This window comes from Ranitomeya imitator, chromosome 5 (genome assembly GCF_032444005.1).
Source record: "Ranitomeya imitator isolate aRanImi1 chromosome 5, aRanImi1.pri, whole genome shotgun sequence".
Taxonomy (NCBI): domain Eukaryota; kingdom Metazoa; phylum Chordata; class Amphibia; order Anura; family Dendrobatidae; genus Ranitomeya; species Ranitomeya imitator.
Genome location: NC_091286.1, coordinates 581,742,385 through 581,770,258, shown reverse-complemented (window position 1 = coordinate 581,770,258; position 27,874 = coordinate 581,742,385). Strand labels below are relative to the sequence as shown.

Below are 27,874 nucleotides of genomic sequence, written 5' to 3'. Positions count from 1 at the left end.
CTTTTCATAAAGTTACACTGCGGTGCTGGGATTCGTGGCCTTGTGCAGTAAATATGTTCGCCGCTCAGACATGTCCTTACACCTGCTTCAGACTGGGCGGCCTCAGCTGATCCCTTATCGCCTGCCACGGCCATGAGGCCGCACAGTCTGAAGAAGGCGGAAGGAGGGGAGTGAAGACAGGCGAAGATATGCACTGCTCGTGCCCATCAATCACACCCTCGCAGTCATAATATATGAGACAACGAGGGACGTTGTGTCGGGCAGGGCGGACGCACAGGCACAGCCAGCCAACCAATGATGTCAGAAGACGGGCAGCGCTAACAATGGGGGTGATGCGTGTCATTAAAAAGGAAAGTCACACCTCAGGGACAGTGGAATGGTCTCAATGAGACACATTTTGTACGTGTTGAGTTCCACGTGGGCAAGTAGAAATAGTCAGCCACCTTGTACAAATGCAGCAGTACTGCTGTACAAGGTGGCTGTTATACATAGAAACACCTGGGGGTGGGGGGCAGGCTCCCTTCAATTTCAGTTCATGTGCCTGCGTGGCGTTTGCAGGTCACGTTGCCGGCTACACAGCAGGGGAACAGCTGGCGGTGCTGAACCCCACTAACACATTGGCTGGTGTTCTTCTCTGTGCAGCTAGCATGTCTGGGCAAAAACTGGCGGTGTTTGAGCCCAGGGTCAGCAGGAGGAGGAGAGGAGCAGAGTGTAGGCCGAAGCCTGCACTGGTGGCAGCTTTTGGTCGGTTGTGCCAGCGTGGCTTGTGCTGGACACGATGCCGGCTACACAGCAGGGGAACAGCTGGCGTTGCTGAACCCCACTAACACAATGGCGGGTGTTTTTCTCTGTGCAGCTAGCACTTCCAGGCTACAACTGGCGGTGTTATAGCCCAGGGTCAGCAGAAGGAGGAGAGGAGCAGAGTGTAGGCCGAAGCCTGCACTGGTGGCAGCTTTTGTTCAATTGTGCCAGCGTGGCTTGTGCTGGACACGATGCCGGCTACACAGCAGGGGAACAGCTGGCGGTGCTGAACCCCACTAACACAATGGCGGGTGTTTTTCTCTGTGCAGCTAGCACTTCAGGGCAAAAACTAGCGGTGTTATAGCCCAGGGTCAGCATGAGGAGGAGAGGAGCAGAGTGTAGGCCGAAGCCTAGTTGAACCAATTTCAAAAGTTACCTTTAACCCCCCCTCAGGTGTTGCAAGGTACAAGAGCCACACCTTGTGCAGCATTAATGCTGCACAAGTCAAAGGTTGCTCTCTTAATTTTGCTCTTTGCACACGCGGAATAAAACATGTACACTATTTAGCCCATTATACTGTCAAACAGTAGTGGAGGCGTGACTTGTCTTTTTAAGGAGACGCAGCACAGGTGTCAAAATTTACACCTAGGTGCTGGGCGCTGATTCCTGAGCGTTGTTATTTGCTGTACAGGAGTCTGCGCTATTTTGATCCCTTGGCCATGCGCTGTGAGCGCTGCCTGTCTTCTGACCTCATTTCATGTTGGCCGGTGCGGTTAGCAATGGCCATGAATCCCAGGCCCGCAGTGGGTTTTCAAAAAATCACACTGCGTGGCTGGGATTCGTGGCCTTGTGCAGTAAATATGTTTGCCGCTCACACATGTCCTTACACCTGCTTCAGACTGGGCGGCCTCAGCTGATCCCTTATCGCCTACCACGGCCATGAGGCCGCACAGTCTGAAGAAGGCGGAAGGAGATGAGTTAAGACAGGCGAACATATGCACTGCACATGCCCATCAATCACACCCTCGCAGCCAAAATATATGAGACAACGAGGGGGGTTGTGTCGGGCAGGGCGGACGCCCAGGCACAGGCAGCCAACCAATGATGTCAGAAGACGGGCAGCGCAACCAAGGGGGGTGGTGCGTGTCATTAGAAAGGAAAGTCACACCTCAGGGACATTGTAATGGTCTCAATGAGACACATTTTGTACGTGTTGAGTTCCACGTTGGCAAGGATAAAAAGTCAGCCACCTTGTACAAATGCAGCATTACTGCTGTACAAGGTAGCTGTTATACATAGAAACACCTTGGGGTGGGTGGCAGGGTCCCTTTAATTTCAGTTCATGTGCCTGCGTGGCGTTTGCAGGTCACGTTGCCGGCTACACAGCAGGGGAACAGCTGGCGGTGCTGAACCCCACTAACACATTGGCTGTTGTTTTTCTCTGTGCAGCTAGCACTTCCGGGCCAAAACTAGCGGTGTTTGAGCCCAGGGGCAGCAGCAGGAGGAGAGGAGCAGAGTGTAGGCCGAAGCCTGCACTGGTGGCAGCTTTTGTTCTGTTGTGCCAGCGTGGCTTGTGTTGGACACGTTGCCGACTACACAGCAGGGGAACAGCTGGCGGTGCTGAACCCCACTGACACATCAGCTAGTGTTTTTTCTGTGTAGACAACACTTCCAGGTGGCAACTGACAGTGTTGAAACCCAGGGAATCAAAGAGGAGCAGAGTGTAGGCCGAAGCCTGCAGTGGAGCAAGTTGAAAGGGAACCTTTAACCCCCCCCCCCCCCCCCCCAGGCATTTGTTGCTGAAAGAGCCATGTTGTACAGCAGTAATACTGCACATGGAAAATGGTGGCTCCTAAAATTATGCTCCTTGCAAACGCTGAAGTACACACTCATATAATGTATCCCCTCACACCGTCAAACCGTCCCGGAAGTGGGACTTTCCTTTGTAATGTGACACAGCACAGCCGTCATTCCAACCCCCTTGGTGCCGTGCGCCACCTCCTCAACGTTGTTTGGTTCTGTCACGGAGCCCGCGCTGTAATGTTATCCCTTGGCCATGCACAGTTAGCGGTGCCCGTCTTCTGACATCATTTAGGTGTCAGGCTGGCAGTGCCTGTGCGTCCAAGCTGCCCGAGATCCAACCTCGCAGTGTCATCTAATGTAATCCCACTGCGGCCCAGGGATCCATGGGCATGCGCAGTGCATATCATCGCCTCTCACTCCCCTCCTTCCTGCTTCTTCAGACTGTGCGGCGTCACGGCCGTGGCATGCTATTAGGGATCAGCTGACGCCGCCTAGTCTGAAGAAGCGTGAAGAAGGGGAGTGAGAGGCTAGTATACGCACTGCGCATGGCCATGGATACAAGGCCCACTGTGGGATCACATTAGACGACACTGCGAGGTGGGATTTCGGGCAGCGTGGACGCACAGGCGCAGCCAGGACGACAACAAATGATGTCAGAGGACGGGCAGCGCAAACTGTGCATGACCAAGGGATAACATAACAGCGCAGGGTCCATGACGGAATCAAACAGTGCTAAGAGGGCAGCGCACGGTGCCAAGGGGGTAGCAATGACGGCTGTGCTGCGTCACATTACAAAGGAAAGTCCCACCTCCGGGACGGTTGGACGGTGTGAGGGGACACATTACATGAGTGTGTAGTTCAGCGTTTGCAAGGAGCATAATTTCAAGAGCGACCTTTTCCTTGTGCAGTATTAGTGCTGCACAAGGTGGCTCTTTCAGTAACAAACGCCTAGGGGGGGGGGACAGGTCCCCTTACATTTTAGTTGTGCCAGCGTGGCGGTCGCATGACACGTTGCCGGATACACAGCTGGGGATCAGCTGACGTTACTGAACCCCAATAACAGAGGAGCGACTGTTGACTGTGCAGACAGCACTTCCAGGCACCAACCGGCGGTGTTAGAGCCCAGGGACAGCAGGAGGAGCAGATTGGAGGTATTGCCGCACACACAGCTGGGGATCAGCTGACGTTACTGAACCCCAATAACAGAGGAGCGACTGTTGACTGTGCAGACAGCACTTCCAGGCACCAACTGGCGGTGTTAGAGCCCAGGGACAGCAGGAGGAGCAGAGGAACAGAGTGTAGGCCGAAGCCTGATTGGAGCAAGTTGAAAGGGAACCTTTAACCCCCCCCCCAAGACGTTTGTAGCTGAAAGAGCCATCTTGTGCAGCACTAAGGATGCAAAAGGAAAAGGTTGCTCTTTTAATTATGTTCCTTGCAAACACAGAAGTAAACACTAAAAATGTGTCCCCTTATACCGTAAAACCGTCCCGGAGGTGCGAATTTCCTTCGTAATGGGACACAGCACAGCTGTCATTCCTATCCCCTTGGTGCCGTGCGCTGCCTCCTCAGCGTTGTTTTAAGCTGTCACGGAGCCTGCGCTGTTCTGTTATCCCTTGGCCATGCCCAATTAGCGCTGCCTGTCTTCTGACATAATTTGGTGTCAGGCTGTCAGTGCCTGTGCGTCCAAGCTGCCCGAGATCACACCTCGCAGTGTCGTCTAACGTAATCCCACTGCGGGCCTTGGATCCATGGGCATGCACAGTGCATATCCTCGACTCTCACTCCCCTCCTTCCCTCTTCTTCAGACTGTGCGGTGTCACGGCTGTGGCATGCTATTAGGGATCAGCTGACGGCGCACAGTCTAAAGAAGGCGGAGGGAGATGAGCGAGAGCCCGAGGGGAAGATATGCACTGCGCATGCCCATGGATCCAAGGCCTGCAGTGTGATTCAATCAGAAGACACTGCGAGGCGGGATCTCGGGCAGCGCGGCCGCACAGGCGCAGCCAGCCTGACACCAAATTATGTCAGAAGACAGGCAGCGCAAATAGGGCATGGCCAAGGGATAACAGAACAGCGCAGGCTCCGTGACAGCTTAAAACAACGCTGAGGAGGCAGCGCATGGCACCAAGGGGGTAGGAATGACGGCTGTGCTGCGTCACATTACGAAGGAAAGTCCCAGCTCCGGGACGGTATAACGGTATCAGTGAACACATTTTATAAGTGTTAAGTTCTGCGTGTGCAAGGAGCTAAAATAAAAGAGCTACCTTTTCCTTGTGCAGCATTACTGCTGCACAAGATGGCTCTTTCAGTAACAAACGACGGGAGGGGGGGGGACAGGTTCCCTTACATTTAGGTTGTTGTGCCAGCGTGGCGGTCGCAGGACACATTACCGGCTACACAGCTGGGGATCAGCAGACGTTACTGAAACCCAATAACACTGGGTCGTATGTTTTTACTGTGCAGCCTGCACTTCTGAGCCGCAACTGGCGGTGTTGGAGCCCAGGAATAGCAGTTCAGGTGGTAGAAAGATGAACACAGCAGGAGACCTGGATGACACCCAATTACTTAATCAGGCAGAGGAGTGGCAAATTCCTGCGAGATCCAGGCCTGGTTCATTTTCAGGAAAGTAAGCCGGTCAACGTTATCGGAGGATAGTCGCATGCGACGGTCTGTTAGTACACCACCTGCGGCACTAAAGACACGTTCCGATAAGACACTAGCCGCAGGGCAAGCCAGCACCTCCAATGCATACTGGCTTAGCTCTGGCCATGTATCCAGCTTAGAGACCCAAAACTTGAACGGGGAAGAGCCGTCTGGGAGTACAGTAAGAGGGCAAGCCATGTAGTCTGTCACCATCTGACGGAACCGTTGCCTCCTGCTGACTGGAGCCGCCGGTGATGGTGTAGACATTTGGGGCGGGCACACAAAAGTGTGCCAGAGTTGTGCCATACTGGGCTTGCCTTGGGCAGAGGCACTGCTTATGCTCCCTCTTTGGGCAGAGCCTCCCCCACTGCCTCGACGCACTGAGCTGCTTTGTAAAGCACTAGCAGCACTCCTCTCAGTTGGACTGGAGAAGATGATGGAATTCACCAGTGTGTCGTGGTACTCCCGCAATTTACGCTCCCGGGTCAACGCTGGGATGAGGTTTTGGACGTTGTCCCAGTAGCGAGGATCGAGGAGGGTGAACACCCAATAATCAGGCATGTTGAGAATGTGGTCGATGCGGCGGTCGTTTCTCAGGCACTGCATCATGAAATCCACCATGTGCTGCAGACTGCCAACTGGCCCAGAAACGCTGTCCCCTGCTTGAGACATGATCTCTGCCCGCTCGTCATCACCCCACCCTCGCTGTACACACTGACCACTGGACAATTGTGTCGCTCCCTCCTCTAGACGGAGCTCTTCCTCCTCCATTGACTCCTCCTCATCCTCCTCACAAAGTGGCCCCTGCGTACCCCTTTGTGAGGAACCACGTGGCGCTGACTCTCCAGAAGCTGATGGAAAAGGTGACTCCTCATCCTCCACCTCTTCCACAACATCATCCCTTAACCCTTGCAAAGTTTGCTGAAGCAGGCAGATAAGGGGGACAGTCATGCTGACTAGTGCATCATCTGCACTTGCCATCCGCGTGGAATAATCAAAAGGACGCAAAACCTGGCAGACGTCCTTCATAGTGGCCCACTCTGTGGTTGTGAAGTCTGATCGGCGCTGACTGCGACTTCTTTGCGCCTGATGCAGCTGGTACTCCATAACTGCTTGCTGCTGCTCACACAACCGCTCCAACATATGTAACGTGGAATTCCACCGGGTAGGTAGGTCACATATGATGCGGTGTTCCGGAAGGCGGAATCGGCGCTGCAGAGCAGCAATGCGGGATCTTGCCAAGCTGGAACGCCGCAAGTGAGCACACTCTAGGTGGACCTTGTGCAGCAGGGCATCAAGATCTGGATAGTCCCTCAGAAAACTCTGCACAACCAAATTGAGCACATGTGCCAGACATGGGATGTGAGTGAGGTTGCCAAGGGCCAAAGCTGCCACCAGATTTCGGCCATTGTCACACACTACCATGCCTGGCTGGAGATTCGCTGGCAGTAACCACACATCGCTCTCCTGCTTGATGGCATTCCAGAGCTCCTGCGCTGTGTGGCTTCGATTCCCCAATGAAACTAGTTTCAAGACGGCCTGCTGACATTTGGCCACGGCTGTGCTCATGTCGGTCATAGGTAAACGTTCACGGGTCCATGTGGAGGTGGACTGTGACGGATCCTGCAGAGATGATTCTGAGGAACTTGTGTAGGAGGAGGAGTCAATGCGTACAGACTGGATTCCTGCAATCCTTGGAGTGGGCAGGACACGTCCTGCGCCACTCGCACGATCTGTACCTGGCTCAACAACATTAACCCAATGGGCAGTGAGGGAAACGTATCGCCCCTGTCCATGCTGACTGGTCCACGCATCGGTGGTGAGGTGAAATTTGCTACTGATGGCGTTCAGTAGCGCATGTTTTATGTTTCCCTCAACATGCCTGTGCAGGGCAGGGACAGCTTGCCTGCTGAAGTAAAAGCGGCTGGGCACCTTGTACTGTGGGACTGCCAATGCCATCAAGTCACGGAAGCTGTCAGTCTCCACCAGCCTGAATGAGAGCATTTCCAGGGACAACAGTTTGGCAATGCCTGCATTCAGAGCCTGTGCTCGGGGGTGGTTGGCCGAGAATGCCCGCCTTTTCTCCCATGCCTGTACTACCGATGGCTGTAGAGTAGACTGGGAGTGTGAGGATGACTGGGAAGGTGGTGCTGTGGGTGGAATTACACAAGGTCTCTGGACAACAGTGCCAGAGGTTCTTCCATGGCGATCCTGGGAGGAAGCCAAACCAGCTGTGCGTGAGCTGGAGGAAGAGGCAACACGAGCTGAAGAGGTGGTAGCTGCCGCTGTTGGTTGGCCTACATCTTCAGTGTGTTTCTGTAACTCCACCGCGTGCCTGGTCCGCACATGTTTCCACATATTTGTGGTATTGAGGTTGCTGACATTTTTCCCTCTTTTTACTTTCTGATGACACAGCTTGCATTTGACAAAACAAATGTCATCTGCAACTGTGTCAAAAAAGGACCAGGCACTGCAAGTCTTGGGAGCGCCCTTTTTGGCTTTGGAAAGTGACAGGCTCCTAACGGGTGCCAAAGTGGAGGCTACAGGCTCCGCAGTCTTCCCCCTCTCTCTCCCTCTTTGGCCCGTAAGGGGAATCTCTTCCTCAGAGCTGCTCCCACCACCTTCCTGTTCCTCACGCCACGATGGGTCAACGACCTCATCATCTCCACTACCCTCTGCCACCAACTGCTCCTCCTGGGTAGTCTCGGCAGCACAGTACGCACCAGAAAGCGGCACCTGAGTTTCATCATCAGATGCGTACTGCGCTGTGGTCACCGGAGGCACTGGCCCACCCGCCTCTTCAGAGTCAGAGAGACAAAGCTGTTGGGCATCACTGCACACTGCCTCTTCTTCCATTTCTCCAATGCTGCTTGGCTGGCCCCCTGTTTCCAAGCCAAGAGATTCAGAGAACAGAAGTAGAGACGGCTCCTGTCCTGGGCTCTCTGACTGCCTGGCCAATTTGGCAGGTGGTGAAGAGACAGAATGCTGCTCTCCAGTGCTCTGTGCCTGAGAGGATGTGGCACTAACTGAAGTCGATGCCGAGGCGTTAGCTGCCATCCACCCGACAACGGCTTCAATTTGGTCTTCACGCAGCAGCGGTGCACGGCGCTCTCCGACAAAGCTGCGCATGAAGGACTGTTCCCTGCTGAAACTGAGTGACGACGAGTCACCGGTGCCCGCAGCAGGCACAGAATCACCACGTCCTCTCCCTGCTCCTCTCCCTGCTCCGTGCCCACGCCCACGTGCCTTACTCCCTGCCCTCTTCATCTTGGTTGACAGATAAAGATAAGCAGAAAAGTACTAAGGCCTTAGTGTGCTTATTCCTGAAATGCTCCTCCTAACAGGTGTAAGAAACACTAATGTTGTAAAGTGTGGACTAAACTTTATTATTTTTCAAATGTGGCCTACACAAGTGTTAAGTTGTGTTTGGTGAACTTTCCTTTTTTTTTTTTTCTGCAGATCGGAATTCAGAGCAAGTTTAACTCACACGGGGACCGTGCAGACAGCCGTAAACGGCGCTGCAAGGCCCAAAAACCCTCCTCTAGGTTATCCTATGTAGTGTTTTTCCGCTATTTAGCTGGAGACGGGTGGAAAGACACTAATAGGAATTTTTTTTTTTAAATTTTAAACAGGCTGCACTATTTGAAAAAAAGGAAATTTTTTTTCAAGGTATGAGGCAGTAACGCACCCTGAGCTGAATCCAACCGGCTATGGCTGCACACAGACTACAGGGCGAGCTGCGCTCACACAGAGACCGTGCAGACAGCCGTAAACGGCGCTGCAAGGCCCAAAAAAACCCCTCTAGGTTATCCTATGTAGTGTTTTTCCACAATTTAGCTGGAGACGGGTGGAAAAACACTAATTGGAATTTTTTTTTTTTTTCAATTTTAAACAGGCTGCACTATTTGAAAAAAAGGAAATTTTTTTTCAAGGTATGAGGCAGTAACGCACCCTGAGCTGAATCCAACCGGCTATGGCTGCACACAGACTACAGGGCGAGCTGCGCTCACACAGAGACCGTGCAGACAGCCGTAAACGGCGCTGCAAGGCCCAAAAAACCCCCTCTAGGTTATCCTATGTAGTGTTTTTCCACAATTTAGCTGGAGACGGGTGGAAAAACACTAATAGGAATTTTTTAAAAAAATTTTTAAACAGGCTGCACTATTTGAAAAAAAGGGAAATTTTTTTCAAGGTATGAGGCAGTAACGAACCCTGAGCTGAATCCAACCGGCTATGGCTGCACACAGACTACAGGGCGAGCTGGGCTCACACGGAGACCGTGCAGACAGCCGTAAACGGCGCTGCAAGGCCCAAAAAACCCCCTCTAGGTTATCCTATGTAGTGTTTTTCCACAATTTAGCTGGAGACGGGTGGAAAGACACTAATAGGAAATTTGAGAAAAAATGAGCAGCAGGCTGCACTATGAGCAAAAACGGACAACTGTATGAAGCAGTGTGAACCCCCCCTGAGCTGAATACAACCGGGTATATGGCTGCACACAGACTACAGAGTGAGCTGCACACACACACACACAGAGACCTTGCAGAACGCTGTTAAAACAGCGCTGCAAGGCAAGAGCAAGGTGAACAGTGAAGAACACACAGCGTTTTGCTAAATTAGCCTTGGGAAAGGAAAATAAAGCAATTAGCTATCTCAACTGGCCCTCAGTTAGAACACAGCGTCCTGTCCCTAACTGAAATCACAGCAGAGTGAGCGCAAAATGGCGGCAGCGTTGTTTATAGTGCAGAGTGACATCATTTCAGCAGCCAATCACAGCCTTGCCAGTACTTACATGCCCACCATGCTAAACAGGATGTGCCCACACTTCCATTCATTCCTCATTGGCTGCTGCGTTCAGTTTGAATTCTGGGAACTTCCGATTCCGGTATCCGATACGCGGGAAGTATCGGAATTCGGTATCGGAATTCCGATACTGCAAATATCGGCCGATACCCGATACTTGCGGTATCGGAATGCTCAACACTATTCGTAACACCTCTGCAGACAGAGTACTTCTTTCTGCTGAGCTGGGGAGTCTTTGAGCAGCCACACACTGTCTCAACAATGCCAGTTCACTCTCTTCCTGTTGAAGTTGAACTCCCTCATCCCGAGATCGTGTCCCAGTATGCCTTCCTGGGCCGAGGTGTGTATTTGCTCCTGCATTGCCACCACCATCCTGGTGGGTCTCAGAAACTTTGGAATTTCTTCATCTTCCACCTCTGCATCTCTGCCCTACTCTGGATTAGTACTTCTCCTCCTAGACAGGGCATCAGCATGAGTGTTTTCTGCTCCCCTCTTATAGGCAATCTTATAGAGAAACTTCACCAATCTGGCCACCCATTGCTGCTCCAGAGCCCCCAGTCTCGCATTCTCCAGGTGCACTAGCGGGTTGTTGTCAGTGTGCACTAATACTTCAGAGCCAGATACAGTAGATATTACGCGAATCTCTCCATCATAGCCCACACTAACGCCAGCAGCTCAAACTTAAAGGAGATGTAGTTGTCTGGATTGCATTCGGAATCATGAAGGGACCAGCTAGTGAACACGATCAACCTCTCTTTCCTGTCCTGCATCTGTGACAACATAGCTCCAAGTCCCAGCAGACTCCTGTCGGTGTGGAGAATAATTGGTTGCGAGAAATCTGCATAAGCCAAGACAGGTGATTCTTTAGATCTGGAAAGGCCTCTTCTTGGGACTCCTTCAAGTGGATTTTCCAGTTTTTTGCACTGGAAGGTACCTTTTTCAACAGCTCCAGTAAAGGCTTTGCCCGCCGAGCGAAGTTCTTCACAGTGCGCCTATAATATCCGGTCAGTTCCAGGAATGCCTGAATATTCTTTACGGTCTCTGGAGTGGGCCAGTGTTGAATCCCAGCAATCATTTCTCTGGAGGGCTCTGCCCCATCACCGGAAACGACGTGGCCCCAGTACTCAATCTGTGAGCAAAACAAATTTCATTTTTGGGGCTTCACTTTTAGTCCATGTCTCTGAAGATGGGCCAACACTTGTTCTAAGCACTGCAGATGTTCCTTGAATGAAGCCGCATAGACTAATATGTAATCCAGGTAAATGAGCGTGCATTAAAAATTCAAGTCCCCTAGGCACCTTTCCATGTTGCGTTGAAAAGTCCCGGGAGCGTTAGCTAAGCTGAACGGCATTCGATTGAACTTGTACAAACCCATGGGAAGAATAAAAGCTGTCTTCACTCGATCTTGTACAGACATGGGTACTTGCCAGTAACCGCAGGCGATGTCCAATGTAGAGAAAAACCTGGCTTTTCCCAGAGTGGATAGGGACTCTTCAATCCTAGGTAGTGGGTATGAGTCTCTCATGGTACAGGCATTGAGTTTTTGGTAATCCACACAAAAACGTAAGGTACCATCCTTCTTCCGCACTAACACAATTGGGGCAGCCCATGGACTCTGGCTCTCCCTAATCACACCCGCTGCAACATCTGGTTCAACGTGTTCTTCACCTCCTGGTAGGTATAACTGTGGGGGAATTTGTCGATAACGCTCTCTTATAGGTGTGGTGCTTCCAGTTGGTATCCCGTGCGTAATGGCCGTGGTGCAGCGAAAATCATCTTCGTGGAGAGCAAAAACATCTTTATACTTCCCCAGCATAGCTTCTACCTGTTGTACCTGGGTGAGTTTGAGTTTGGTCAACTCGGCCCGGATTAATTTCAGTATGGGTCAGCTCTCTTTGATGTAATGAGGTTCTGATGCTGAGATGGAGTTCACTGCCACAGTCCAAGGGTCTCCAGGTTGTACTTCCACTTGTACTGCTTGGGAGGGTATTGTTTCATCAGGTGGACTCATTACTCGGGCCACCACACTTCTGGGAAAAATGGTGATGTCCTGATCTCCCAAATCAAGACATTGTACAGGAACATGAAAAGAAGCTGCGGAGACACCATCACGTGTTTCTCGACGCAAGCAGTGAATAGCCAGGCCTTTCCCCGGGAAGGGCAGCATCCTATGAAGGAAAGCCACCTATGCCAAGCATGGTATCCATCCACAGACAGCTGTTTCGGGGTTTTTGCCCCCTCATCAGTGTGGAGCAGTGCCTAGTGAAAGGCTATAAAGGCACAGATGATTGGCCTCGGGGAGACCAAAACATCCACCCCGAAACAGCTGTCTGTGGATGGATACCATGATTGGCATAGATGGCTTTCCTTCATAGGATGCTGCCCTTCCCGTGGTTGTTCCTTCCCGGGGAAAGGCCTGGCTATTCACTGCTTGCGTCGAGAAACACGTGATGGTGTCTCCGCAGCTTCTTTTCATGCATCTGCATATTTCCCATAAGGGATGGGGGCAGTGTTCTAGAATCACTGTGTTGAGAAACACGTGATGGTGTCTACGCGGTGTTGGATGTTTTGGTCTCCCCGAGGCCAATCATCTGTGCCTTTATAGCCTTTCACTAGGCACTGCTCCTAATAGCCAGATTCCTACTCCACACTGATGAGGGGCAAAAACCCCGAAACAGCTGTCTGTGGATGGATACCATGCTTGGCATAGGTGGCTTTCCTTCATAGGATGCTGCCCTTCCCATGGTTGTTCCTTCCCGGGGAAAGGCCTGGCTATTCAATGCTTGCGTCGAGAAACACGTGATGGTGTCTCCGCAGCTTCTTTTCATGCATCTGCATATTTCCCATAAGGGATGGGGGCAGTGTTCTAGAATCACTGCGTTGAGAAACACGTGATGGTGTCTCTGCGGTGTTGGATGTTTTGGTCTCCCCGAGGCCAATCATCTGTGCCTTTATAGCCTTTCACTAGGCACTGCTCCTAATAGCCAGATTCCTACTCCACACTGATGAGGGGCAAAAACCCCGAAACAGCTGTCTGTGGATGGATACCATGCTTGGCATAGGTGGCTTTCCTTCATAGGATGCTGCCCTTCCCGTCGTTGTTCCTTCCCGGGGAAAGGCCTGGCTATTCACTGCTTGCGTCGAGAAACACGTGATGGTGTCTCCGCAGCTTCTTTTCATGCATCTGCATATTTCCCATAAGGGATGGGGGCAGTGTTCTAGAATCACTGCGTTGAGAAACACGTGATGGTGTCTCCGCGGTGTTGGATGTTTTGGTCTCCCCGAGGCCAATCATCTGTGCCTTTATTGTACAGGAACAGTCCCTTCTCGTACAGTGGCTAATGTATGCACCACTAGGAGTCCCGTGGGTAATTGTTCAGAAGAAGATGATTCAATTTTGACCTCAACTCCCTCCAAGGGGACACAGGCATGGACTGGCAGAGACAGCACTGTTTGTCCCAGTGGAAGAACAAGTTTGGTGGAAGCAGGGACGATTACTTTTCCCAACACTCCTCCCTCACATCTAGACTCTTGTACTTCTGCCACCCGAGCCAGTTGTTGGTAAATTCTCCTTTAGGAGGTATGTGGGCCCCACTGTTTTAGAAACTCATTAGAGGACTCCCTGATGAGAAGACTTCCGAACTCTTTCCGCACGTTCATTCCCAAGGTGACGGCGGGTCCATTACTTACTTTTCTCTGGGTCAGTATCACACCTTTCCATCCCAGGTCTCTCCTGCAGATAGACACTTGCATCCATACCATCCCTGTGACTGGGATGGATAGTTGGTTGGCCACCATTAACTTTATCACATGGCCCCAATCAGGCCGCTTTGCTCCAGGAAAATGTCGCCGGAAGTGTGCCCGCTCTCTCCGCAGTTGTAACAAGTGATGAGCCTCGGCCAGCGAAACATTCTGGAATCACGGCGGGGCTCTGGGCCTTCCTTGCTCTCTGAAGAATTACTGGTAGCCTCCATTTTCTTCTTTATGTCAGCCAGTTCTGCTTTCACACTCACAAGTTCTCTCCTCAGTTCTTCTACCCATTGGGGTTCAGCAATGGCGTTTACAGACACCCCTACTCCTGTTCACGCATGCGTGCCTCACTCCCTACTTCAGGGAAAGTCATTTGGGGGGTTCACCCGAACACGTTCTCGCAGGGCTTGTTTTGTCAGCACGTCCCGCAACCCAGTCACTAGAAGATCTCGTAACATTATGTCTGTGGGTCCTACTCCCATGCCGTCTTTTCTAATAATCGCAGTGTGTAGCACTTGCAATGCATACATATATTGGGTTACGGTCTCCCCTCCCTCTGCATTCTACTAAAAAGGCGTGTTCTCAGTTGCCTTACATCTATGGGGTCTCCATGAGTCACCTCCAAGATCTGAAACACCTTATTAAAGGTATCTCGGTCTCGGGGATCCGTAAAGTCACTGAATCCCTGCCTTCTCTGTCCAGTGCCATAATGGCCACCTCAGCCTCCAGCGCAGGGGTCATGGGGTGCATTTTCGTCATGCATCTAAAGCACTCAGTCCAGCTCCAAAGCAGAGTTTTGCTCCCTGTGAATTTGGACAAATTGCTTAGCATGGCCCCCAGGGAAAAGCTAGTCCTGGGGCCACCCCCAACTGCTTGGTCTGCTGCCTGCTTGCTATTGGACTGTTCCCTGCCGACTACGCCAAGTGTAGGATGCTAGCAGGAGACAGACAGGGGAAGAGCAAGGGTTAACAGGGGTTTTTATGTAACACACCAATAGATCAAGCAGGGGGTTATTATTATAAAGATAACAACAGCTCAACTTATCAGTCTCTGGGTCTTGGTAGGAGGTGGCTGGAAGATTCCTCGGTGGCACCGCAGGTAGCGTAAGAAGTTTCAAATCCGGTCCTGCAGAAAGGCGATGCATTGTCTCCTGACAGTGGTAAATCCTCTGGGTCCTTCGGCACATGGTCTCCTGGTACAGGCATGAGATGTTGTAGAGGTGTAGGTCCGCGGCACAGCGGACATAGAAAACAGTTCGGCAGACAAGGCCGGAGGAATAGTATTCAGTCCAGTGGTTGCGGCGACAGGAACAGGCCGGCACTCAGCAGACACTGCAGGGATAGGACTCAGCAGTATCTCTGCGGTGGTGAGCGGAACGATGCTTTGAAGTCCTGTAGCACAGAAAGAAAAAGAGCACAAAATGTCCCAAATAAGATCCAAGTAATAATTTATTCCAAAAATACAAGTAGACACTACAAAATAACCATAAAAGAATCAAATAGACAAAGTGAAATAGCTAACATTACAGGTATAACACCCAGAAACCGCATATATCAAAGTGGATGGGAGGACACAAAATACTGATCCCACAGACAATGTATGATATGCTATCACGTTGGGTAAAAAATGTCTGGTAAGAGATATCAAAGTGCTTGGAACAATAAATTTGCGCAGCTTCTAAAACAGTATATCCATAAATACCAAGTCAAAATATAAGGTGCTGCTATAAGAAAACTGAAAAGCAGTGAGACACTCAACCAGTAACAATATAACCCAGCACAAAATTAGGTATGTATCACTTTAAAATACATTCACATTACTAGGGGTGTGCAATGATATCCTTACTCCACTGCGGTCTCTAGCTTCACATTTTTTCACATTTATTTACACTGTGTTCCAAATTATTATGCAAATAATATTTCCTCATATTTTCTCTAAATTACCTATCTGAATTGCAGTCATTGTTATTTTTCAGTCATCTACTATTCTAGTATAATTGCAATGTTTTGGAACAAACTGCCTATGAAAATAGTATCTTTTAAAAAAAATAAATAAACACTCAAAATGCATGTTCCAAATTATTATGCACAGCAGAGTTTTCAACCTTTTTTATTTGATTTTGAACAAAAAAATGGTCAATTGTGAAGTAACAAGCATTATCAGCTTAGTACAAAATGAAATCAAACCGTTTTCAAGTGAAAACTTTATTCTAGGTGATGTTACATTTGCACATAGGACCCCTTGTGCCACATACACACCACGACTGATATGGGCGAGGTCCAGTCCTATATATCGTTACAGACTCAGGCCGGCGTCACACACAGCGTAAAACAATACGGTCCGTATATTACGGCCGTAATACGCTGAAAAGTCCCGAAAAAAGTGGTCCGTAGCTCCTCCGTAGGCAGGGTGTGTCAGCGTTTTTTGCGCATGGCATCCTCCGTATGTAATCCGTATGGCATCCGTACTGCGTGGTTTTCTCGCAGGCTAGCAAAACCAACATACCGCTATAGAAGTGATCCATGTGTCCCAAAAAGAAAAGAAAATATATATATATACTGTCTATATATATATATATATATATATATATATATATGTCAGTAGACACATATATTAGAGAGAAAAGCCGGTAATTCAGTGCGGTGTACAGTAAAATCACACTGACAGCTTACAGTAGAATAGGTAGAATAAATGTGTACACGTAGAATAGGTATATATATATATATATGTCAGTGAGACACATATATGTATATATATTAATATTTTTTCCAGCGCTATACAGCTTGAAAGCCGGTAATTCAATTACCGGCTTTTTCCTTCTCCTTCCTAAAACCCGACATGATTTGAGACATGGTTTACATACAGTAAACCATGTCTTCTCTCCATTTTTATTGCAGATTCCACACTACTAATGTCAGTAGTGTGTATCTGCAAAATTTGGCCGTTCTAGCTCTTAAAATAAAGGGTTAAATGGCGGAAAAAATTGGCGTGGGCTCCCGCGCAATTTTCTCCGCCAGAGTAGTAAAGCCAGTGACTGAGGGCAGATATCAATAGCCTGGAGAGGGTCCACGGTTATTGGCCCCCCCCTGGCTAAAAATATCTGCCCCCAGCCACCCCAGAACAGGCACATCTGGAAGATGCGCCTATTCTGGCACTTGGCCACTCTCTTCCCATTCCCGTGTAGCGGTGGGATATGGGGTAATGAAGGGTTAATGCCACCTTGCTATTGTAAGGTGACATTAAGCCAGATTAATAATGGAGAGGCGTCAATTATGACACCTATCCATTATTAATCCAATTGTAGTGAAGGGTTAAATAAAACACAAACACATTATTTAAAATTATTTTAATGAAATAAAAACAATGGTTGTTGCAGTATTTTATTCAACGCCCAATCCAGTCACTGAAGACCCTCGTTCTGTGAGTAAAAAAACATAATAAACCAACAATATACTTACCCTCCGCAGATCTGTAACGTCCAACGATGTAAATCCTTCTGAAGGGGTTAAAACATTTTGCAGCAAGGAGCTGTGCTAATGCAGGCTGCTCCTCGCTGCAAAACCCCAGGGAATGAGGCTAAAAATAGATCAATGATCTATATTTAGCTTTATTTGCGGTGAGGCGCCCTCTGCTGGCTGTTCATAGATCGTGGGAAATTACCTAGAAAGCTCCCTGGCTTCAGTGACTGGATTGGGCGTTGAATAAAATACTGCAACAACCATTGTTTTTATTTCATTAAAATAATTTTAAATGATGTGTTTGTGTTTTATTTAACCCTTCACTACAATTGGATTAATAATGGATAGGTGTCATAATTGACGCCTCTCCATTATTAATCTGGCTTAATGTCACCTTACAATAGCAAGGTGGCATTAACCCTTCATTACCCCATATCCCACCGCTACACGGGAATGGGAAGAGAGTGGCCAAGTGCCAGAATAGGCGCATCTTCCAGATGTGCCTGTTCTGGGGTGGCTGGGGGCAGATATTTTTAGCCAGGGGGGGGCCAATAACCGTGGACCCTCTCCAGGCTATTAATATCTGCCCTCAGTCACTGGCTTTACTACTCTGGCGGAGAAAATTGCGCGGGAGCCCACGCCAATTTTTTCCGCCATTTAACCCTTTATTTTAAGAGCTAGAACGGCCAAATTTTGCAGATACACACTACTGACATTAGTAGTGTGGAATCTGCAATAAAAATGGAGAGAAGACATGGTTTACTGTATGTAAACCATGTCTCAAATCATGTCGGGTTTTAGGAAGGAGAAGGAAAAAGCCGGTAATTGAATTACCGGCTTTCAAGCTGTATAGCGCTGGAAAAAATATTAATATATATACATATATGTGTCTCACTGACATATATATATATATATACCTATTCTACGTGTACACATTTATTCTACCTATTCTACTGTAAGCTGTCAGTGTGATTTTACTGTACACCGCACTGAATTACCGGCTTTTCTCTCTAACAGCGCTGCGTATTTCTCGCAAGTCACACTGCTTGTCCGTGTGTAATCCGTATTTTTCACGCTTCCATAGACTTTCATTGGCGTATTTCTTGCGCAGTACGGTGACAAACGCAGCATGCTGCGATTTTGTACGGCCGTAGAAAGCCGTATAATACTGATCAGTAAAATACGGCAAATAGGAGCAGGGGCATAGAGAATAATTGTGCCGTATTTTTTGCGAGTTTTACGGACGTAGATTCTGCGCTCTTACGTCCGTAAAACTCGCAAGTGTGACGCCGGCCTTACACTTGTTATGGGTCCTCAGTGGGACAAGTAATGTGTAACCATTTATAATATACTTTGTTTAACCCCTTCATGACCCAGCCTATTTTGACCTTAAAGACCTTGCCGTTTTTTGCAATTCTGACCAGTGTCCCTTTATGAGGTAATAACTCAGGAACGCTTCAACGGATCCTAGCGGTTCTGAGATTGTTTTTTCGTGACATATTGGGCTTCATGTTAGTGGTAAATTTAGGTCAATAAATTCTGCATTTATTTGTGATAAAAACGGAAATTTGGCAAAAATTTTGAAAATTTCGCAATTTTCACATTTTGAATTTTTATTCTGTTAAACCAGAGAGATATGTGACACAAAATAGTTAATAAATAACATTTCCCACATGTTTACTTTACATCAGCACAATTTTGGAAACAACATTTTTTTTTGTTAGGAAGTTATAAGGGTTAAAATTTGACCAGCGATTTGTCATTTTTACAACGAAATTTACAAAACCATTTTTTTTAGGGACAACCTCACATTTGAAGTCAGTTTGAGGGGTCTATATGGCTGAAAATACCCAAAAGTGACACCATTCTAAAAACTGCACCCCTCAAGGTACTCAAAACCACATTCAAGAAGTTTATTAACCCTTCAGGTGCTTCACAGCAGCAGAAGCAACATGGAAGGAAAAAATGAACATTTAACTTTTTAATCACAAAAATTATATTTTAGCAACAATTTTTTTATTTTCCCAATGGTAAAAGGAGAAACTGAACCACGAAAGTTGTTGTCCAATTTGTCCTGAGTACGCTGATACCTCATATGTGGGGGTAAACCACTGTTTGGGCACACGGCAGGGCTTGAAAGGGAAAGAGCGCCATTTGACTTTTTGAATCAAAAATTGGCTCCACTCTTTAGCGGACACCATGTCACATTTGGAGAGCCCCCGTGTGCCTAAAAATTGGAGCTCCCCCACAAGTGACTCCATTTTGGAAACTAGACGCCCCAAGGAACTTATCTAGATGCATAGTGAGCACTTTGAACCCCCAGGTGCTTCACAAATTGATCCGTAAAAATGAAAAAGTCCTTTTTTTTCACAAAAAAATTCTTTTAGCCTCAATTTTTTCATTTTCACATGGGCAACAGGATAAAATGGATCCTAAAATGTGTTGGGCAATTTCTCCTGAGTACGCCAATACCTCATATGTGGGGGTAAACCACTGTTTGGGCACATGGTAAGGCTCGGAAGGGAAGGAGCGCCATTTGACTTTTTGAATGAAAAATTATTTCCATCGTTAGCGGACACCATGTCGCGTTTGGAGAGCTCCTGTGTGCCTAAACATTGGCGCTCCCCCACAAGTTACCCCATTTTGGAAACTAGACCTCCCAAGGAACTTATTTAGATGCCTAGTGAGCACTTTAAACCCTCAGGTGCTTTACAAATTGATCTGTAAAAATGAAAAAGTATTTTTTTTTCACTAAAAAATTCTTTTCGCCTCAATTTTTTCATTTTCACATGGGCAGTAGGATAAAATGGATCATAAAATTTGTTGGGCAATTTCTCCCGAGTACACCGATACCTCATATGTGGGGGTAAACCACTGTTTGGGCACACGGCAGGGCTCGGAAGGGAAGGCGCGCCATTTGACTTTTTGAATGGAAAATTAGCTCCAATTGTTAGCGGACACCATGTCGCGTTTGGAGAGCCCCTGTGTGCCTATGCATTGGAGCTCCCCCACAAGTGACCCCATTTTGGAAACTAGACCCCCCAAGGAACTTATCTAGATGCATATTGAGCACTTTAAACCGCCAGGTGCTTCACAGAAGTATATTACGCAGAGCCATGAAAATGAAAAATAATTTTTCTTTCCTCAAAAATGATTTTTTAGCCTGGAATTTCCTATTTTGCCAAGGATAATAGGAGAAATTGGACCCCAAATATTGTTGTCCAGTTTGTCCTGAGTACGGTGATACCCCATATGTGGGGGTAAACTACTGTTTGGGCACATGCCGGGGCTCGGAATTGAAGTAGTGACGTTTTGAAATGCAGACTTTGATGGAATGCTCTGCGGGCGTCACGTTGCGTTTGCAGAGCCCCTGATGTGCCTAAACAGTAGAAACCCCCCACAAGTGACCCCATTTTGGAAACTAGACCCCGAAAGGAACTTATCTAGATGTGTGGTGAGCACTTTGAACCCCCAAGTGCTTCATAGAAGTTTATAATGCAGAGCCGTGAAAATAATAAATACGTTTTCTTTCCTCAAAAATAATTATTTAGCCCAGAATTTTTTATTTTCCCAAGGGTTACAGGAGAAATTGGACCCAAAAGTTGTTGTCCAGTTTCTCCTGAGTACGCTGATACCCCATGTGTGGGGGTAAACCACTGTTTGGGCACACGTCGGGGCTCAGAAGGGAAGTAGTGACTTTTGAAATGCAGACTTTGATGGAATGGTCTGCGGACGTCACATTGCGTTTGCAGAGCCCCTGGTGTGCCTAAACAGTAGAAACCCTCCACAAGTGACCCCATTTTAGAAACTAGACCCCCCAAGGAACTTATCTAGATATGTGGTGAGCACTTTGAACCCCCAAGTGCTTCACAGACGTTTACAACGCAGAGCCGTGAAAATAAAAAATCATTTTTCTTTCCTCAAAAATGATGTTTTAGCAAGCATTTTTTTATTTTCACAAGGGTAACAGGAGAAACTGGACCCCAGTAATTGTTGCGCAGTTTATCCTGAGTATGCTGGTACCCCATATGTGGGGGTAAACCACTGTTTGGGCACACGTCGGGGCTCGGAAGTGAGGGAGCACCATTTGACTTTTTGAATACGAGATTGGCTGGAATCAATGGTGGCGCCATGTTGCGTTTGGAGACCCCCTGATGTGCCTAAACAGTGGAAACCCCTCAATTCTAACCCCCCCACACCTCTAACCCTAATCCCAACTGTAGCCATAAACCTAATCACAACCCTAACCCCAACACACCCCTAACCCTAATCCCAACTGTAGCCATAACCCTAACCACAACCCTAATTCCAACCCTAACCCTAAGGCCATGTGCCCACGTTGCGGATTCGTGTGAGATTTTTCAGCATCATTTTTGAAAAATCCGCGGGTAAAAGGCACTGCGTTTTACCTGCGGATTTTCCGCGGATTTCCAGTGTTTTTTGTGCGGATTTCACCTGCGGATTCCTATTGAGGAACAGGTGTAAAACGCTGCGGAATCCGTACAAAGAATTGACATGCTGCGGAAAATACAATGCAGCGTTTCCGCTTGGTATTTTCCGCACCATGGGCACAGCGGATTTGGTTTTCCATATGTTTACATGGTACTGTAAACCTGATGGAACACTGCTGCGAATCTGCAGCCAAATCCACACCGTGTGCACATAGCCTAATTCTAAAGGTATGTGCACACGCTGCGGAAAACGCTGCGGATCCGCAGCAGTTTCCCATGAGTTTACAGTTCAATGTAAACCTACGGGAAACAAAAATCGATGTACACATGCTGCGGAAAAACTGCACGGAAACGCAGCGGTTTACATTCCGCAGCATGTCACTTCTTTGTGCGGATTCCGCAGCGGTTTTACAACTGCTCCAATAGAAAATCGCAATTGTAAAACTGCAGTGAAATGCGCAGAAAAAAACGCGGTAAATCCGCGATAAATCCGCAGCGGTTTAGCACTGCGGATTTATCAAATCCGCAGGGGAAAAATCCGCAGAGGACCAGAATACGTGTGCACATACCGAAACCCTACCCCTACCCCTAACCCTACCCCTACCCCTAACCCTACCCCTACCCCTAACCCTACCCCTAACCCTACCCCTAACCCTACCCCTAAACCTAACCCTACCACTAACCCTAACCCTACCCCTAACCCTAACCCTACCCCTAACCCTAACCCTAACCCTATTCTAACATTAGTGGGAAAAAAAATTTCTTTATTTTTTTATTGTCCCTACCTATGGGGGTGACAAAGGGGGGGGTCATTTATTATTTTTTTTATTTTGATCACTGAGATATAATCTATCTCAGTGATCAAAATGCACTTTGGAACGAATCTGCCGGCTGGCAGATTCGGCGGGCGCACTGCACATGCGCCCGCTATTTTGGAAGATGGCGGCGCCCGAGGAGAAGACGGACGGAGCTCGGCAGGATCGGTAAGTATGATGGGGTGGGGGGAGCACGGGGGGGGATCGGAGCATGGGGTGGGGAATCGGAGCGCGGCAGGCGTGGAACGGAGCATGGGGGCGTGGAACGGAGCACGGGGGGGCTGGAACGGGGCACGGGGTGGTGGAACGCAGCACGGGGGGGTGGATCGGAGTGCAGGGGGGTGATTGGAGCACGGGGGGATGATTGGAGCACGGGGGGAGCGGACAAGAGCACGGGGGGGAGCGGAGCACTGGACGGAGGGGAGCCGGAGCAGTGTACCGGCCAGATCGGGGGGCTGGGGGGGGCGAGCGGTGGGGTGGGGGCACATTAGTGTTTCCAGCCATGGCCGATGATATTTCAGCATCGGCCATGGCTGGATTGTAATATTTCACCCGTTATAATAGGTGAAATATTACAAATCGCTCTGATTGGCAGTTTCACTTTCAACAGCCAATCAGAGCGATCGTAGCCACGAGGGGGTGAAGCCACCCCCCCTGGGCTAAACTACCACTCCCCCTGTCCCTGCAGATCGGGTGAAATGGGAGTTAACCCTTTCACCGGATCTGCAGGGACGCGATCTTTCCATGACGCCACATAGGCGTCATGGGTCGGATTGGCACCGACTTTCATGACGCCTACGTGGCGTCATGGGTCGGGAAGGGGTTAAGTGAACCTGTGACCTCAAGTCGTAGATCTTAGGTGTGGTATATGGTGTTTGTTACCCACATCCGCTATTCACATAGTTACCCTATTATGATTGAGAGTTTTGTATTTCATCTGAGTATTTTAATTATGATGATAATTAATAAATGCTGTAATTTTTATACACTTGAAATGGCAGTTTTGTGACTCCTTTTTCGGATTATATAAACTCCTTGCACATGTTGCCCCTGGTGAGATTGCAACCCAGGACCTCAGTGCTGGAAAGCTACAGTGATAATCACTAAGTCACTGAGCTGCCCCAAATGTAGCCTAATTATAATTACACTAGATGGTAGCCCGATTCTAACGCATCAGGTATTCTAGAATATGTATGTAGTTTATTTATGGAGATTTAAGAATATTGCAATGAATGCACAGGATTTTCCAGGTAAAATATATACATTATCATTAAATTTTATTGCTCATAGAACTTAATACAACTGAATGAAATTATTAAACAGATCATCAAAATATATAAACCATTACATGAATATCTAACTGTATTTAAATAAATCATCGGGCGAAAGAAGTACATAGATTCTATAATATATTTGTTAACAATATCAACCCAAAATATTTTTGGACACCACATTGACTGACTGAACGTGTTCAGTAAACGTGAGTGAACTATGTCGCACTGTGACTGACAGAACGTGTTCAGTAAATGTGACTGAACTACGTGGCACTGTGACAGACCAAACTTATTCAGTAAAACGTGAGTGAACTACGTCACACTGTAACTGACAGAACTTATTCAGTAAATGTGAGTAAACTATGTCGCACTGTGACTGACAAAACTTGTTCAGTAAACGTCACTGAACTACGTGGTACTGTGACTGACCAAACTTATTCAGTAAAATGTGAGTGAACTACGTCACAGTGTAACTGACAGGACTTGTTCAGTAAACGTGAGTGAACTATGTGGCACTGTGACTGACAGAACTTGTTCAGTAAACGTCACTGAACTACGTGGCACTGTAATTGACAGAACTTGTTCAGTAAACGTGACTGAACTATGTGGCACTGTGACTGACAGAACTTGTTCAGTAAGGCTAGGTTCACACTTGCGTTGTGCAGTCTGTTCAACAAATCCGTTAAACGGACTGCACTAACGCAAGTGCCGACTTTGGCACTGCGCTAGCGCAGATGGAGCATCTGCTAGCTCCATCTGCGCTAGCAGTGCACTAGCAGTGACGGATTTGGAAACGCTGCAGCCCGCGTCTCGGGTCCGTTACTCAATGACGGCACATCGCTGGCGCATGCCCATTGTGGGCGTGTGCTAGCAAAGCGTCCGCCATTGAAAGTAATGGAGGCGCTAACGGACTACGTTACACCGCGTTATGCCGCGGTGTAACGTAGTCCGTTAAACGGGTTCACACAACGCAGTGTGAACCCAGCCTAAACGTGAGTGAACTATGTGGCGACCAATCAGCGACGCGGGATTTCCGTTACAGACAAACAGACAGATGTAGACGATTATATAGTAGACTAGATGGTAGCCCAATTCTAACGCATTGGGTATTCTAGAATATGTATGTAGTTTATTTATGAAGATTTTAGAATACATTGAATACACAGGATTCGGCCGGCTGCGACCAATTAGCGAAGCGTGTTTCAAATCCCGCGCCAATTCGTGGCCCGACTGCGCCTGTCGCTGATTGTTTGCGGCTGGCCATGTAGTATATAGAACAGCCACGTAGTATATTGCACAGCCATGTAGTATATTGCACAGCCACGTAGTATATAGCACAGCCACGTAGTAAATAGCACAGCCCACAGAGTATATAGCACAGCCCACTGAGTATATAGCACAGCCACGTAGTATATAACAGCCCATGGAGTATATAGCACAGCCACGTAGTATATAGCGCAGCCCATGGAGTGTATAACAGCCCATATAGCATATAACACAGCCACGTAGTATATAACAGCCCACGCACGCAGTACATAAAACAGGCCACGTAGTGTATAACACAGGCCATGTAGTGTATAACACAGCCCACGTAGTGTATGACACAGCCCACGTAGTGTAAAGCACAGCCCACGCAGTATATTGCCCAGCCCACGCAGTATATTGCACAGCCCACGTAGAATATTGCACAGCCCATGTAGTATATTGCCCAGCCCACGTAGTATATTGCCCAGCCCACGTAGTATATTGCCCAGCCCACGTAGTATGTGGCATTGCACAGCCCACATAGTATATTGCACAGCCCATGTAGTATATTGCACAGCCCACGTAGTATATAGCAATGTGGGCATCATATCCCTGTTAAAAAAAAAGAATTAAAATAAAAAATAGTTATATACTCACCTTCCGTTGGCCCCCGGATTGAAGTGGTTACCGACGCTCCTCGCGCGCTCCGGTCTGAAGAGTGCACTACGTCATCATCTCGCGAGATCGCAATGCATGGAGCGGTCACCGGAGAGTCGCGAGGAGCGGAAAAGGCGTGTTCTGGATCCGAGGGGCCGACGGACGGTGAGTATATAACAATTTTTTATTTTTTTTATTATTTTTAACATTAGATCTTTTTACTATTGATGCTGCATAGGCAGCATGAATAGTAAAAAGTTGGTCACACAGGGTTAATAGCAGTGTTAATGGAGTGCATTACACCACGGCATAACGCGGTCCATTAGCGCTGCCATTAACCCTATGTGAGCGCTGACTGTGGGGGAGTATGGAGCGGGTACTGACTGCGGGGAGTAAGGAGCGGCCATGTTGCCGCCGGACTGTGCCCGTCGCTGATTGGTCGTGGCTGTTTTGCCACGACCAATCAGCGACTTGGATTTCCATGACAGACAGAGCCGCGACCAATGAATATCCGTGACAGACAGACAGGAAGACGGAAGTGACCCGTAGACAATTATATAGAAGGTTTTACTGAAATGTCATTTTTAGAATGGATTAATTATCTAATTAATTAATTTTGAACAGGTTAGAAAAGTGATGCCAGACGACACATTCTACTTCACCATCCTGCGAAACCCAGTCTCTCGGATGGAATCATCTTTTGCCTATAACAGGAACAATGGACCCTTCAAAATGGCTAAAAACCTGGAAGATTTTTTAAACAATTCAAAAATATATTACAAAGGTACAGATGGACATGGCTATCTTGGTAAGGATTGGATAACTTTTGATTTAGGTTTTGAGCCTAATGATTCCCCTGAGCAATCAGTATTATCATGGCACGCAATGGATAACATATTTGATCTGGTGCTGATCACAGAATATTATGATGAGTCTCTTGTTCTCCTGAAGGATGCTCTGTGCTGGTCTTTTTATGATGTCCTGTCTTTCCCTCTGAATAGTAGAAGCAACAGTACTAAGAAAACACTAACACTGGAAACTAAAGAAAAGATAAAATCATGGAATAATTTGGACTGGGATATGTATGTCTATTTTAATAATACTTTCTGGAAACGTGTACAGACATTTGGAGTGGAACGTATGGAGCATGAGGTTAAAGAACTACAGAAAATGAGGACTTTGATGTCTGAAAAATGTCTTGAGGATGAGGTTGACCCCCAAGAAATTAGGGACCAGTCATTGCAGCCATATCAATCTGGGATTGCCAGGATCCTTGGTTACAACCTAAAGGTTGGACTATCTAAGGATGATGAGCTGCTGTGCAAAAGACTCGTCACTCCAGGACTTCAGTACAATACAATTTTACAAAATAAGCAGAGGAAAAAGCTCATACAAAGGACAACAACTTTACAAATTTTAGGAAAACCAATGAAGAATGTTATTAAATTATCATTGAAGCCATGAACATGTGACCTTGTTGTTGTAAAAGTTGTGACGTCCGCATTATCCACCCAACATTCCTTATTCCACAATATTTAACAAATGTCCACTTCCTACACCCGTAAAGCTTTGCTTAGAAACACAGTAAATTGACACCATGGTGGAAATCAGAAACATCTGATAATCTGATAATAAAAATGGTCCGTCGGGTATCAAAACAGAAATAAGAATATAGATGTGAACAGAGCATTAAATAGCTAACTTGAACAATATCATCTTTACTGACATGTTCCATGATTCCAGAGATGTACATAGTACATACAGCCTACCTCAAATATAAATTTGGAACTGGGAAGCATACTGTCATACTGTAGCTCCGCCTACTGCAAAGGATTCTGGGTAAACCTGCTATTCTTTGTATTATGCTGCTTGCAAGTACTTTCCGTTTCAGGAAAGCATCCACTATGTATGTCATCTCCTAACACATTTACACACTCCCCCTTCCCGGATACGGTTACCTCCTTACACCCCCCCAATAGAACTCCTGTGTTTTGGGCTCCATTGTAGTACTAGCCTTGCTGCCGTCCACCTCCTATACGGCACAGCTGTAATATCAACTGTGTGATCAGCTGACCTGATCATGCTAGTGATGTCAACCTACCACGAAAGTGCCAGCAATTAGCACTTGAATTCAGTGGCGGAATATAATGAGGTCAATCTGGGCAGCAGCCCAGGGCCCAGGGGTGTGGGGGGCCCTGGGCTACCGCTCAGATTGACCACCGCCATCAGGGCAT

The 27,874-nt window shown here is 47.8% G+C and overlaps 1 protein-coding gene across 1 annotated transcript in view; it reads left to right on the top strand.

The window, feature by feature from the left end:
* Positions 1 to 27,223, top strand: part of LOC138638518 (galactose-3-O-sulfotransferase 2-like) — a 103,951-nt gene extending 76,728 nt beyond the window's left edge. Inside the window, exon 2 of the mRNA XM_069727888.1 lies at positions 26,265 to 27,223. Within this exon, the coding sequence (XP_069583989.1) occupies positions 26,265 to 27,104 (840 nt within the window). The 3' untranslated portion in view covers positions 27,105 to 27,223. The remainder of the gene's footprint in view (positions 1 to 26,264) is intronic.
* The last annotated feature ends 651 nt before the right edge of the window (positions 27,224 to 27,874 follow it).